Source organism: Trametes versicolor (assembly GCF_000271585.1).
Source record: "Trametes versicolor FP-101664 SS1 unplaced genomic scaffold TRAVEscaffold_2, whole genome shotgun sequence".
Classification (NCBI taxonomy): Eukaryota; Fungi; Basidiomycota; class Agaricomycetes; order Polyporales; family Polyporaceae; genus Trametes; species Trametes versicolor.
Window position 1 is genome coordinate 1276756 of NW_007360322.1, and position 14850 is coordinate 1291605.

Below are 14850 nucleotides of genomic sequence, written 5' to 3' on the forward strand. Positions count from 1 at the left end.
GTAGAACGTACCAGAATCATGTGGAGGGATGGCAGGATGCCAAGTAAGTACAGAACAAAAGAATGTACGTATATGGTAAGTAGGAAAGTCCATGCTGGCGTATGGTAGACGCACAGCCACTATCACTGCCACTCCCGGTCCGGCACAGCCGTAGACACAGAAGTTCAACAGTTTCAGTCCCTTTCCAACACGTATCCGCTCAATTCGCTTACATACGGTTCCATACGCTTCATATGAACGTTCAGTCGCAGAAACAGGAAAGTCTAAGCAGAGTTGAGGAAAATATGGGCGGAGCGCGTCTCGGGCTGCATAGGCGCCCGTGATCGAACCCAAGCGTCCAATCGGACATCCGAGTCTGGCAGCTCTCCTTTCCCCTCTCTCTCTCTGAGTCTCTCTCTCGCGCGCGTGCGAGTGTGCGGAGACGTATCTATGTTTTATTCTCTCTCTGACGCTGAACGCTTGGGATCGGAGCAATAAGTACCATACACGCCGGGATTCAAGCTCCACACTGGACGGAGAGTTTGCCGTAGTCGCTCATGCCGCATGCGCATACAATAAGTATTCAATGTTTAATGCACTCTACTCACTCACTCCATTCATTTATCCTATGAGAAAGATATTCTGGGCATGGTACGGCAAATGCCAAACGTCGTTCAGCAGCAACCCGTTTCAGCGAGTGCAAATATCCTTAGGCGCCCAATCGTGCTCAAGCAGCGAGCGCGCGCGCCGCGCGACAGCTACGACGATCATCAGCATCTCGAAATTTCCTCGACGTACTGTCCAAGCTGACTGCGTGCACAATCTAGAATTATCTATGGCTTTCCGTCGATAATTCTCTACCGATTTTTCTAGACACGACGTATGCCTATAAATCTGAAGCCATTTGCGGATCCCTACCTCACCGTCAGCGGCCGTCCCCAACGTCTGCACGAACTTGAAGTTGAACGCGGTCTGCCACTTTCCGACGCGCGCGCGTACGCGGTGCTCGCGTTGCGGGGCGCGGGGGCGGCCCACGCGGGCAGGGAAGCCACATGGCGGACACTGAAGGCAGTGCACTGTGTGGGGTCTGAAAGGAGTCCCCCCGTATGCGAGGTAAGTAATAGTCAACTTCAGGCCAAGGTAGGTAACTCACGGGGATGGTAAGCACGGAAAGCACACAATGTCAATGCAGGTAAGTCACAAATGATCAGTAGGACCAATCCATCCCGACTCGGAATGTACTTTCTGTCTTAGGGAGGTCTTCTCTTCCTGCCGGTGTTGAAGTAGTCAATTCTGTTGGTTTGTACATATGGTATTTTGTGGTATTTCTGGATGAGCGGGGCACCCTGTAACTGAACATGCACCCCTACGCGAAACCCGCCGGGCCGAAGGCACGGGAAGCTGCTAGTCAACTCTATTATGCCTGAAGATTGATCGTCCCTGCGCTCTGTCACTCCTCCTGCCCACCTGCCACTCGTCGTCTGCCACACCGCGCCCATCCGTCACCCGCTGCAGGCGGGCCAGAGCACGTCTCGCCAACCCTCCTCTTCCTCCCACCTCGTGGGCCCCTCCTCTCTTCAGTGCACCGCACTAGCTCCTTCGCTGCAGCCGACGCACTATTCCTCCCGGCGTGATCAGGCACCCACACTTGAATATGTGCCCTTTCGGCCGTCCTTCTCGCGCACACGTCCCCTTCCGCTCCACACCCTCCGCCGCTCGCATATTCCATCGCGTCGCTGGCTTTTCCAGGCCTCCCTTCCCTCGGACTGGTCCCGTGCGTCCCCGTTCTCACCGTCTGTGCTATCTTCGTCTTCCCCATGCACCCTCCCTTCGTCCATCACAACCTTCGCGGGAAGGCCTCGGCAACGGCATGCGCTGACTTGCCTGGCGACGCCTGCCACCCCTTCTCCGCACGCTTACAAAAAAACGCGTTCCAACTGCGTCCGGCAGAGCCGAGCGACCAGAACCCGTTCTGTTCGCTGCCAGCTCAGCCCGATGACGCCACGCTGATGACCTGCCCGCGACAAGAAGCCGCTGCTCGCCGCGGCGGACTTGGAACCCGGATCCTGCGCTCGGGCTGGCCCGCGCGTGCTCGGAACACGCAGCTGCACGCACACCCGCCCGCCCAGTCCGGGGCCCGCGACAGCCAGTAGTAAGACTGGGGGATCGAAGTCGAACACGGTCGGGAACGCCACCAACGCTATGCGCGGCGCTTCCTGTTCGCAAGCTTGATGTCGGTTACGGCGGGTTCGCGCTGGTTCGGCGGGGCTCAGCACCCCAGAATCAGTGAATTGGCGAAGGGCCAAGCATGGCGCCGCACTCGGCCGCTCGGAGGGCGTGTCGTCTGACTCCGTGGAACTCTCTGGGCGACGTGAGCCATGAGGTGGGCCATTCAGCGTCCAACTTAGCCTGGCGGCTGGTGGACGAGCGACCCGAGTGGGTGTGCCGGCAGCGGCGGGGAATGATGGCAACGCTTGCCGGGGGTGTATTGCACTGCGCGATGTGCGATGTGCATGCGCATGCGTCGTATTGTGGACCTGAGCTCGGCGTGCACATGCGTGTCCGAGTACATCGGAGGGTGGTACACAACGTCCGCCGGCGGGAGGCCGACGAGAGGGACATCGATGGAAACGGGTGTCTGAACGCTAACGAGGGCACTAGTGCTGCCTGTGGCGTGCGGACGGCGGTGGACGGTTCCCAGCTGCGCACTGTGCGCTGCGTCAGAGAACAACGAGGCGGCAAAGAGCGCGCGCTCGTCCACAACGGAGGCAGATCTGGCCGATCGCGGCGCGTGGCAAGTGTGGTCGGCATGCCTTATTTAGGGCATAACTCACACCAGTTATCGCGCATCGGGGGACCGACGCGCTGTGCCTTGCTCCGGGCTCGATCACGATGACCCCGCTCCACCGCGCGCGTCCACCGCGAGCGATCCAGGCCCGTCGGCCAGCCGCGACCCTGAGCCATTCCTAGCGTGAGCAATTGTGTCCGCGGCCCATTTCATTTCGCCCTTTGGCCACACCGTGCTAAGCTTTCCTGTCCTTCGCCGCAGTCCCACGTCGCCAGACTCAATAGCCTCTCAGCCCATCACCACCTCGCACGTCAGCCCGAACGCTACGCCATCGTCACAGAAGCAGCGCCCGCATGTCTGCCACCCCGGCATCCAGCAGCTCTTTGATCATAACCTCTCCATCGCTCCCGACCAGTTGGCCTGTCCCAACCACCCCGACATGTGTACCCTGCGCTCTCCCACCCATGCCCGCCGCCGAAACAAGCTCGAGCAGCCACTATTATCGCTGCGATCGCACCCCAATCCGTCGATCCTGTCCCGGCGCACTGTGCCGCGTCCGCCAACCCAAACCAGCGCCGCAAGTCATGCGGGTGGGCCTGACGTGGGAGGCCGACGAAATAAGCCCAGTCAGCTGCCGCCACTGCCCCCGCGCGTACTCAATGGGCGCGGGCACGCCTGGGAGCGCACCGTGCGCGTGCGCGCGCTGAGGCTGATTCTCTGAAGCTTCTTCGCCCAGTGCGCACCCCGCGCGATCTGCGCCCGCGGGCCAGAGCCCCCCGCGCGTGCGTGCAGGGCTGCCCCTCCCCAGCCCCAGCGCGTTGGCCCTGCCATTGGCTCCTGCCGCCCGCCCGCCCCGTCCGCTGACGCCACCAGAAGCACGCGCTCGGCGACTTGAGAACTCTACGCAGGATCCCCGCTGCCCGTTGCGGCCGGGACCTGCTGGGCGTGTCGTGCGGGGCCATCGCCATCACATCGCGATCGTCTGCAATGTGCTGTGCACTACTGCTGCCCGTGCGGGTCTCGACGTCGTCATGCGCGCGCAGCGACATTGGGCCTGTTCGCGACGGCGGCGCGATCGCACGTCGGGCGTCCGGCGTTTCTTGGGGGCGCGGTTGCGGGAGAAGCGCCGCCTGCTCGGGCACGCAGCTGGACAGCGGCGTTTGACATTTCTGGGAGCGGCTTAGCTGCCGCGCGGCCGTCACGAGAGGCCAGCGGACGCGAACGGGCGGACTCTGCGCTGGGGGCGGACGTAGGACGCAGGGCGGCGTGGGCACGGCGGATTGGGATTGGGGGGAGGACGAGCTCTGGACCGAAGCGCCCCTCGTCGTCCATCTGCTTGGATCTCGAGTCTATGCTGATAACGCTCGCACGGAAGCCGATGCGCGAACGCGGACGCGCAGAGACGATGGGCGACAGGGCGAGGAGGTGAAGGGCGGATCGTGGATCGTGACGGGTGCGCGCTGTCCGCCCGCGCGGGCGAAAAGAAGGCGGGGAAGACGCGAAGCCGGGTCCCCAGCGGTCGGGCGCGGACACGGATGACGTGAGGCGGAGGGGAGGAACTTCGCGAGAACCCCGATGCGCGCAGGCCTGGGCCCCGGCCGTGCGTTGCGCCCGCCGTGTCGCCGTACCTGCTATTGCAGAAACCGGGAAGTGTTGTGAGACAGCGAAAATGGCGCCGCTGCGTGCACGGGCAGACCCGCTCTCGCCTGTGAAGCAACATCAGCTAGCCCTATCTGTACTTACACTTGCTGTGATCACACCCGCGTCTCCAGCCACCGGGGCGCGCGGCTGCCCACCCACTAATATTATCGCTCCCGGCATACGTAACCTGGATCTGGGGGAGAAAATGTTTGAATCGGGATGTGGTCATTAGGGCGTACAAATACAGCACAGGCCTGGGCGCACGCGAGCGCACAGTGATGTGGGTATATATCTGACAACACGCGTTAGCTAGTGAACAGAACAGCACGGAAGATGATCACGTCGGCGGAGGGGGACACGCTCCAGGCTCGCCCCTCCTTCGCCCCCTCCGAGTCCTACCCTACATGACGAACACGATCACCGTCGGACAGCAGTGCCCTCCTCGCTGCGCCGTACCCGTGCAGCCAATGCAACAGGGGCAGGCGCATCTCGCAGGACCGCCGGTGCCGGAAACCACTGTGCCGCGCCAGTCGACTGAGCCCAGAGGTGCGCGCTCAGAGGATCTCGCAGTCAAACTTTTGCAGGATGTCGTCGTCCGCGACGTCCCGCGGCGGGTATGGCGTCTTGCGCATGTAGATGAGCGGCGCGAGGTTGATGTGTGGATTCCGCCGCAGGTGCTTGTTGAGGGCCCGGTGCAGCTCCGGCTGGCGCGCCGCGAACTCGCCCTCGAACCAGCTCGGCTTGCCCCAGGGCGTCGGCTTCAGCACGGGGAGGCGGATGTCCGATGGCGGGTGCGGGGCGACCAGGTTGCCCTGCTGCGAGATTGTGTACAGGGGCTGGCGGTCGAGTAGAGACGGCAGTGCTGCCGCTGCCGCCGCTCTGGGCTCCCTAGGCTCCTGTACGCCGAAGTTGAGGTTGAGGGAGGGGGCTGCGGACTCGTGGCGCGTGCGCTGCCGGGCGAGCCGCGCGGTGGTGTACTTGCCCGGGGGCACGAGCGGGCGGACGGCGGCGAGCTCGGGGACGTCGTCGACGGTGAGGAGCCGCTCGTGCGTCTCGCCGGTAAAGTAGGCCACTGCATCCACGGGCGCGGGGCGCAGGCAGGGGTGTGCGGATGGAGGTGGCGGGCATCAGGAACGCACAGGGGTTGCGACCGCACGTCAGTAGGGCGCCCAACACAGATAGAAGGAGGCGCGCGCGGGGCGGACGAACCTAGATGCCACTTCCGCCGGCCCGTCGGGGTATCGACGAACACAGAGTACGTCTGCTTGATCAGACGGCTCTCGTAGCTGTCGCCAAGCCTCTCATTAGGAGCGAGAATGCGGGGTAGGGGGCAGGTGTACGTACATGAGAGCCGCGAGCTCCTCATCAGCCTCGAATTCGGGTAGCTTTTCCTGGTAGTAGAGGAACTCCTGCCATCCACGCGGTTCGGTGAGAACGGCCAATGGTGGCGTGCGGGGAAAGCACGAAAGCACTCACGTCGCGCACTCTGGAAGGCCCCCAGCGCCTCCCGTCCGTCCACCGCTCGATGCCGGTTGCCTGCAGGAAACGAAGGTTGAGCGGGAACCTGGGGTGGGGCGCATGGAACGCGCCGTGCAAGAGGGGTAGCGTGCGCACGACGTACCGAAGAACCCTCGCCACAGGCACTGCGCTCTTCCCAGACGCACACGCATCCGGAATGGATGTATCGCCGTTCGTCTATGTCGAGCCGTCGGGAGACGATGGGGAGCACCCCGAGCGAGACAGCGTGGAAGATAACGTGCGCATCGGCCATGGAGCGGATGCGGATACCGGTGGCGGTAGGCAGCTGCATCTTGTAGTTGGTTGCTGCACTAGAGAGATCGGGCTACGCAGGCGGCGATGCTGTACAGCAGGCAGGTCTATCTCCCACGGCTGAGAAGGCCAGAGCACAGTCTGGAGACGAGGATGAGCGTAGATCGGCGGTGCGGGGGGAGCTTTTAGTAGCAGCGATTGTGGGACGGAGAGGAGGGGTGGGAACCGGCTGGCGCTCTTTCTCGAGCACGATTCGAAGCGGACCGATGATTGGGTGCAGGCGCGTGCGCTGATGGGAGGCACGGCCTGATCTCGTTGCGAAAGCTGTGCGATGTGTTGCGTCCAGACAGGCTGAACGCGTCTTTCTGACTGGCGCCGCGGGAGCCCTCGCCATCCCGTCGCATAGCACCACTCTCCGGTCCTCCGCGGAGGTCCCCTCACCTGAGGCTTGCGTGTAGCGACCCCGCACGGGATAAACAGCTGTAACGAAGACCTCATGAGCGAACTGTCGAGCGAGTGTGCGCCCGAGTCGGAGTGATAGCTCCCGGTCCCCTGTACGTCGTCCCAATCCCTCTAGGCGCCACGAAGAGAAGACCTCCTGAGCGTCCCCGGGCACCCAGCATCACACCGGCAGCGTTGGCGGCGGAGAAGTGCAGAAGCCTCCGCCCCCTCCCCAAGGACCGGCGGCTCACTTCCGCACTTGTAGCTGATCCCACGTATCCACTTATTCGTGCCACTCATGCGCGCCCACCCGCGGCGCCTCGCCCCCCGGAGTCGGCGGCCCTCGCACCAATCCGCCGCCCGTTGGAGCGCTGATCTTCCAGCGTCGTGGTGCGACAAAGCGTGTCGATATCGGCGCGGTGCTGTGTGCGCCAGCGCGAGCCCTGTAGAGCCTAGGGGGCCCGGGGATTTGATGCTGCTGACGCTTGAAAGAGCCCAGCGCTGGATGCGAGAGGCCTGTCAGATCCGAATATGAATGGAGGCTCACCGCCTTGGGGGCGCCTCGATGCGACTGCGCAGCGATAATGCACTCCGCGATCTTCAGGCTGCTGCATGAAGCTTTCGAGCGAATATGGTGGCCGGGGACGCCCGATGCGCAATACTCCGGGACCGTTGTGAGTGCGAATGCGATGCTGGGTAGTAAAGTTCAGAAGACCTAGACTGACAGTTGGTGTAGCGGAAGATGGCGAAGCCCCGAAGGCCTCCAGCCTGAAAGTTACGTTGAACCATAGTCATGGCTGCTTTTCTCCAGACTCCAGTTCTCCTCGGAGTTCGCGTGTGGTGTCTGGGGCTGTGCTGCTGTCCGACTCGCTAGCCACGTGTACTCGGAACTCTAAGTCGCAGAGCGCCTCGTGGCGCTCACATATGTATTTGCTCGCCAGCATCGAAATCGGTGCCAAGAAGTTCGATAACTGAGGCAAAGCCTCATATAAGTGGTGGCGTGCAGGCTCATACTGGTGTTTTTTGTGTTAGAGTTTATGCTCCTAGGATCGTTGTTAGCGCTCCTATAGAGTAAGGCGTCAGTACGAACCCTAAAATCACATAACAGGAGGTACCCCCATGCGTACGCCTGTCTCCGCAATAGACGATATTTGCACGCAGTTCAGAACTGCAAACGCGGTTCAATTGGTCAGCGAGCTCAGTTCGCGCAGGCGGGCGCGTCTGCGCTGGAGCAAGCCCCACTCAGTACTTCTGCGGGCCGGACCTGGTTCAGTTCTTTATGCGTTGCAAATATTGTCTAATACCCCAACTATGCCTTCTAGATGCAGATAGCCCACGCCTGCGCGGGCAACGCGGCGTTTCCCCATCAGTGGCGTCACACCTCCTCATCCACGCTGGGATCTGGATGACAGCTGTCATAGGAGCGGAGCATATCTGACAGCTCGTCACACAGACATATGCAGCCTCTCGCGGGAACATGGCTTCGAGCGCCAGGCTAGCGGACCACGACTTTGCCTAGTCTCGTCACCAGTTGTTATACTACGCGTACGCGTAGCTCGCGTCTAGTACTGGAGCGCGCGGCCCTGCAACCGTGCTCCTCGCGGTCGGGGCCTCGTCGTGATTCGTTGCAAGCTACAAACACGTACGCACATATAAAAATTCCGGCAGCCTGTCATCGGTTCACCCGCAGGGCGCGTCGATCCCGAATGATCGGTCCCGTACGAAGTCATTTTATCTGCAATGTAGGATGTGCGCGTCTCCAGTTTTCGTTCGATTTTCGCCTCCGAACCACAGCGGGAGATCACGTGGATGACTCCAACGGCCTACTGGCTTTGACATGTGCTGCTCGTTGTTGGTTACAAGGTCCGTAGGGAGGAGAATTGGGATGTGGGCCTGATACGGGACATTTGGAGCGGGAGGCTGAGGACGAGTGGAAGCCAAGAGGAGAGAAGCGCGAGGAGTTCCAGTCCGAGCGAGGGTTCGCAGCATGTAACATGCCGAGTCCGTTATCATATACCGCCACCGATCCCACGACGCAAGCGCGACCGCGGCATGCGTGCATTTTTTTCAGTCCTCCATGATCACCACAGCGTTCTTCTCGATCGGGACGTGACGTGTGTGTGGGAGGAATGGGAGGAGGACGGTGCGCGCCATACGGCGCCAGGGGTCCAGCATGACCGTCACTCCCTGGATGTGTTGGATAGAGAGGTACGCATGTTCGACCAGCGAGCAGTTCTCCTCGTTGAACACGATGAACTCCGTGACGGCGAGCTCCATCGTCCTGATGCCCACGATCCGCCCCGCGATGTCGGCGGGGGTGGACGTGTACCAGGGCTGGCTTCTCGTCCCGCCCCGTCTTCCTGCAGGGTTGGGAGCCTCGTCCAAGGAGTTGATCTGGATGTGCTGTCCGATGTGGAGCGGGACGGTCGGGGTGATGACGACGTCAAAGTGCGCCGTCTCCAGAATCCTTATGCTTCTAGGAAGGTTGGAGGGGGCTCTCCCTCTCTCTATGGCATGGACGGTTATAGGGGCAGTCATGTTGACTATGTGGAGTTGTGAGTGGGGTTGTGAGGCGGGGTGCAAGGAGGGCAGTAGCGTCCTTAGACGCGCATGGTTTTGGGTTTTTATACTAGGTAAATATTAGCTCTAGACGTTGCTCGCTTCATGCATTCTATGCGTTAGGCACTGCACCTTAACGTTCAAGCTTCAAGGTGCCCGTGGTCGCGGCCCTGGGACGTCTGTGATCGTGACATGCCAACGTTCGTGGTGGCGCGGTGCTTGACGTATCCTCTGGCCCGTAGGCTACTATGATGGTCCAAATTGTTCAGCGGTATCACCGTACTGCCACAGAGGGCCGTACAAACAGGCCCATATGCACAGGGGCAGCTCTTCCAATAGATGTGCCGCGCAGACTCGTTGCTATTGCTTCGTTCTGGCTGCCAATTTTAACGCATGTGCACACCCTAAGGCCAGGTGTCGCATCCCGCGTTCCCTCAGCCCCTCGCTCCCACCCTCCGCAGTACACCATCGGCCTGAACCTCAGCTCCACGTACCGCAGGGGCACATAAAACACGCCCGCTGCGGCGAACGCGACTTCGAACCCGATATCGCCCGCGCGCTTTGCAAACGGCCCGACGAACCAGACCTGGTCGATCGACGGCACGATGAACGCGCACGCGAGCGCGCACGCACCGAGCGCCGCAAGCCCCGGCGGGAGCCGGCGCGCATCCCGCCAGTCGCGCAGATCGTAGGCGGCGAAGGCGCCACGGCGGAACAGGAGGTGCTCGACGAGCACGATCGCACCGAACGCGCTGGCCCAGTACGAGATGAGCCCGAGGAAGTTGGTGAGCGTGTCGTAGAACTTGTGTGCGCCGGCGACCGAGACCGGGATCAGGCTGCGGCACGGTGCGTTAGGTTGATGTCAGTGTGTGTGGGAGGTGGACAGGACGTACACCGCGGTTGCGAGGAGGGAGAACATGTAGCGGGGGACGACGGCGAGCGGGGGCACGAACACGTGGAAGCTGAGGGAGAAGGAGTAGAGCGTGGGCGCGATGTTCGCGGTCACGCTCAGGGCCATGAGCACGGTGAGGAACTTCCCGAAGTTGCCCGTGGGCCGGAGCATGGCTGCGATGAGCCCGCCTACGTTCCCGTTCGCGTAGCCCGCCTCCCATTCGGGTACGAAAGGGACTGAGACGGCAACTGCTGCGCCGAGGCACTGAATGAGGATCTGGGCGGGACCGGTCAGGCGACGGAGGTGTAGCAGGACGGGGAGGGCTCACGATGGGGATGTTGAAGCCCATGTACGAGTAGAGGAATATCCTCCAGCTGACACGTTTGTAAGCACCGTAGCGTGAAGGCCGGCCGTAGTCACGCATACCTGGGCACAGACGGGTTCAGGTAGATCGTGAAGTCCGAGGCCAGAGTGCTGAACGTGACCACAAAGCCCGCAATCGTGGATGCAAACGACAAAACTGCTGCTGCAGTTGCCGGCTCCGACGGTGGTGGGTTTCGGAGGTATTTGCCTTCGACTCCCAGGGCGACGAGGTAAACGACGAGAACCGGGAGCCAGGCAAGGCGTTCATACCTGTTGTCAGAATTGAGCAGCACATTCCACTCTGAGCTGCAAAGGGTGCCTACCAAGTCAACACTGTAACCGCAAAACGAGACGAATAACGATATAAGTGCGATCACCACGATGCCGACGCTATATGCGGTGTCAGATTGCGCTATTTGCAAGTAGTGCGGTTGCGTACCTCCAGCTTAGATGGCCGTTGGATATGCTCGCCAATGTTTGTCCCCCGAGGATGCAGTTCAGGATACAGAAGCCCAACATTGAACACAGGTTGAAGAAACTTGGTATGATTACACCGTAGTAACTGGATGATATATGCGGCGTGAGCTCGTGATTCCAAAGAGAGCGTATGAGCGGCCAACGTACCCAAAGCTGTATCGGGCCTGGCACATTTGGCGTAGACCGAGTTTTGGTCCCCAGGTAGAACTACGGCGGTCCCTTTCGTCACCAAGTCGCATAGGTGAGTGTGGCCATGTGCTCACAGATATGCCGGGAGTGCACTGCATAGCAGGTTGAAGAAGAGAATGACCAAGCAAGACTCTCTAAGGCCCAAACCAAACACGACTGGACCCAGCGTGCCTGCAGAGAAACTGGGTGATAGGAAACTGAAGGAACCCTATACGTGGCAGGTTCCAGCCAAGCGTACGTACGAGAGAATGTTGAAATTGGCCGATAGCCAGATGAAGAATATCTTATTGTGCTGTGTGTCCACTCTTTCTTCGAGGGGCACGGGGGTGATACCTATGGACAAGAGTGAGCAGCTAATACACTGCAGTCGGTCCGACCAAGTGCGGGCGTACCTCTGGCCTCTAGTCCCCACTGCAATAGTTTCCTCGACCATTTGTACGAGTGGTGCCAGTCTTGCTGGGCGAACGAACTCGCGCGGCTGGAGACACCATTTTTCTCCACGTCCTGAAGCACAGGTGCATCGACAGCTGCTTTAGTCATGGAAGACTAGTAGTGCGTGGGGTGGTGGAGGACGGGAGAGATTGCTGGTAACGGCGGAGACGCGATGGACATCCTGCCGGAATGGGATGAAAGTCTAGCTGGCGAGAGCCAGTCATTCAGAGTCATTTCTGGAGCGACTCTGACCTCGAGGATCCAAACCTGGCATACGCTGAGAGGTCGCGCCCGTCGGCGAATCAGCTCGGGAGCAAAGGCGACGTCAAGTTACGGGTGAGCATGAGTAGAGAGGTTCATTAACATTGCAGCAAGGAATTCAGTACAGTGCTATTAGTATTAGTGTGATCATGAGTGAACAATGACGTCACGACAGACGCGCACACCTCTAGGCGCCCGCGACCGCGACATGCCAGATTGGCCCCGAGGGTAGGCTCGTAAACCAGCCTCACTCTCGGAGGCAGAAGATAATCGAGGGTACTCACAAATGTTTCACGTCAGAGAACACCCGCCCGAGAGCCAGAGGCTCGGTTGCCTTGTGCACATGCCCATATGAATATAGAGATACTGTAGTAACTAGTGAGGGACAAAGAGCCAAGGTCCGCCGGTGCCGTGGAAGCGCTACCTCGGCCTGCAGAGCCCGTATGCGTGTGCGCGCGATGTAGATGTATGTACTAGAGATATATAGCGAGAGAAAGCAAAGTCCGGCCGTCGTAACACACTGAAATGAAATGAAACTCAAGAGAAGAAAACGCACGGTGCCCTGCCAGACCCGAAGCGTCGAACGCGAAACCCTAGAAGCGGAGAGACGTTTACTCCTTGTCCTTGTAGGGGTCAGAGTAGCGCGACGTGCCCTCCTCGGCGCCGTAGAGCGGGACGTGCACGGGTCCGTGCACGTCCGAGTCGTGGATGTTGCTGTACGCAGAGGGCCCGCGCGCGGCACCGGGGCCACGACGGCGGCGAACGAGGCACACGATGAGGCCGATGACGAGACCAAGACCGAGCACCACCGCCATGACGATGATCGCGGGCAAGCAGTGCTTGAGCTTGTCGGAGAGGCTTCCGTGCGGGAGGTTGAGGTCGTTGCCGTCCGCGTCCGTCTCCGTCTCGACGTTGCCGGCGACGGCCAGGTTTTCGCTCTCGCTGTTGTACCCGGAGCCCGAGTAGCCGGAGCTCGAGCTCGAGTTCGAGCCAGAGCCCGACCCGGAGTAGCTGCCAGACGCGCTGGACACGGCGCTGCTCGTGGGCCACGGCAGCGTGACGGTGCCGATGACGGTGTGCGTCGTGGTGGTGAAGATCGTGCTGGTGCTGGGCGTGTACTGCGCGTTCGTGTAGGTGGTCGCCGCGGAGGCATATGCCGTTGAGGTCGCCGCGGCCTGGTTGTTGTTGTACTGGGTGCTCACGGGCGCCCAGGAGCCGCTAGACAGCGAGCCAGAGCCGGACCACGACCACGCGCCGCTGCTGGACGCCCAGCTGTCGGAGCCGGGAAGGGGCAGCATCTTCACGTACGGCTGGTTGTTCGAGCTGTGGTTGATACCCGAGCGGTAGTAGAACGCAGACACTGTGCAAAGGGGGGTCATATCAGGATTGCTGTGAGGGAGCACGATGCGACAAAATGAGGTACGCACGGAACTGGAAGCCGAAGACAACGTCGAACGAGGTCGACCAGGAGCTGTGGCCGTTGGTGAAGAGCGTGCCCACGCACTGGTCGCCCCACGGATTCGGTGCAACGAGCGCGTCCTGGGTGACGTTGTATTTGGTACCCCCAATGGTGAAATAGAACTCGATCTCCGCGTCACACGGAACCTGGTAGTACCCGTAGTTCGAGTGCCCGTAGTACTTCGCGCCCGAGAGGCCGCCGTAGAGGCCCTTCACGACGGAGTCGGGGAACGTCGAGAAGCGCTCCGTGAGGGACACCTCGACGACGACGCTGCTCGCGGGTGTCTGCGCCACGCCGCTCCCGATGCTGTACAGATTGCCGTTCGCCCAGAAGCCGTTGTCGACGTAGAAGGTGCCGTCGTTGCGCAGGTAGATGTACGGCTGGTCCTTGATGCTGCTCAGGTCGGGGAGGCCGTACTTGGTCGCGTCGCTCGCGGAGATGTCGAACACGGACGTCCAGTCGAGCGTGGAGCCGGTCGTGATGATACCCGCGAACTCGAGGTCGACGGTCGTGGAGGAGGCGGTTTGCCAATCGTAGAAGATGAGGAGGTCGTAGTACCAGTTGTCGAGGATGTTTGACCACTTCGCGGCGAGGTACTGGTTCATGACGCTGTTTGAGTCGGTGATGTCGATACCGACTTTGCCGGCACCGACACCTGCTGAGCTGCCAATGGACGGCCAGGAGCTTGGCCATTGTGACGTCGAGTCTGTAGCACACGGTTAGAACAGGATACGCTACCAATAACCACGATGCGCGCTGTCTGTGACTCTACTAGTCCGAAGCGGCCCTTGGGCGAGAGTCCGGTTTGAAACCAAAACATGATCCAACGCGCGTCGTGAATTGTGCTACTCACAGAAGTCAATCTCGATGTCCTCTTGCAGGAAGCCGACCGTGCCATTGCCTTCCGTGACTAGGAAAAGATCTCAATATTTCCATGCGATGCGCGTTGCGACGCCTGGGCGCTTACCAGTTACGGCAACACCCTCGACCGTGATCTGCGTCGTGGTGCCTTGTGAACTGCCGTTCTTTACGACCAGACCTCCCCTGTACAAGCCGTTAGACACGCTGCATATGGCAGGCCCAGACACGCGACACTCACCATTGGTTGTCCAAGTTTGCGCCATACGTCTGGCCGCCAATCTCAATCGCCGAGTAAAGAGCGGACTTGCTCGCGTCAAGGTAGACGAGGTGGTCTACGTAGTCCTGCAGGGAGCGCTTGGCAGGGCGAACAGGCAGGTGGGGCAGAGAAAGAACAGAAGAGAACAAGGCGGCCACCGAGAGCGCGCGGAGGGCGCCGGAGCGGGAGAACATGAGGAAGAAGAAGAGAGGGGTGCAGGCAAGGCTGGCCCTGCGCTGCGACGCGTTGGTTATATAGCGCGTTGCGGAGAGCTGTGAGGGCGCTGAGACGCCGACCCTGTCCATCGCGAGCCTGAGACAAGCGAGGTCATCAAACACGCCTTCGCCCAGGAACCTGTGCTCTGAGCGCGTCCGGCGGCGCTCTCGGCCACCGCCCGGCAACCTACACTGCCCCGCCATCCTTCGTCGAGCTCACGAGCTCTGTGAAGTACTGCCTTTTTGACGTCTCGGAAGAGCCAACCA

General features: G+C 60.8%; 4 protein-coding genes across 4 annotated transcripts; all 4 read right to left on the minus strand.

Moving 5' to 3' along the window:
* Positions 1-3065: 3065 nt before the first annotated feature.
* Positions 3066-4596, minus strand: TRAVEDRAFT_56082 (uncharacterized protein). The gene has a single exon (XM_008035777.1). It carries the CDS (start codon positions 4485-4487, stop codon positions 3966-3968), a length of 522 nt encoding a protein of 173 aa, XP_008033968.1. The 5' UTR covers positions 4488-4596; the 3' UTR covers positions 3066-3965.
* A 10-nt stretch (positions 4597-4606) lies between these two features.
* Positions 4607-6371, minus strand: TRAVEDRAFT_62644 (uncharacterized protein). Its single transcript, XM_008035946.1, has 5 exons — positions 6030-6371; positions 5885-5944; positions 5753-5817; positions 5618-5706; positions 4607-5480 (listed from the first exon to the last, which is right to left on the minus strand). The coding sequence occupies exons 1-5, from the start codon at positions 6216-6218 to the stop codon at positions 4963-4965; spliced, it is 921 nt and encodes a 306-aa protein (XP_008034137.1). The 5' UTR covers positions 6219-6371; the 3' UTR covers positions 4607-4962.
* Positions 6372-9452: 3081 nt separating this feature from the next.
* Positions 9453-11639, minus strand: TRAVEDRAFT_160749 (uncharacterized protein; the record flags this gene model as incomplete). The annotated part of the gene is made up of 9 exons (XM_008036047.1): positions 9453-10014; positions 10072-10346; positions 10399-10444; positions 10497-10823; positions 10873-10995; positions 11058-11117; positions 11174-11281; positions 11342-11432; positions 11492-11639. 9 exons carry the CDS (start codon positions 11637-11639, stop codon positions 9453-9455), a joined length of 1740 nt encoding a protein of 579 aa, XP_008034238.1.
* A 485-nt stretch (positions 11640-12124) lies between these two features.
* On the minus strand, positions 12125-14836 carry TRAVEDRAFT_56085 (uncharacterized protein). Its single transcript, XM_008035778.1, has 5 exons — positions 14351-14836; positions 14219-14295; positions 14105-14161; positions 13220-13957; positions 12125-13152 (listed from the first exon to the last, which is right to left on the minus strand). The coding sequence occupies exons 1-5, from the start codon at positions 14785-14787 to the stop codon at positions 12404-12406; spliced, it is 2058 nt and encodes a 685-aa protein (XP_008033969.1). The 5' UTR covers positions 14788-14836; the 3' UTR covers positions 12125-12403.
* Positions 14837-14850: the final 14 nt, after the last annotated feature.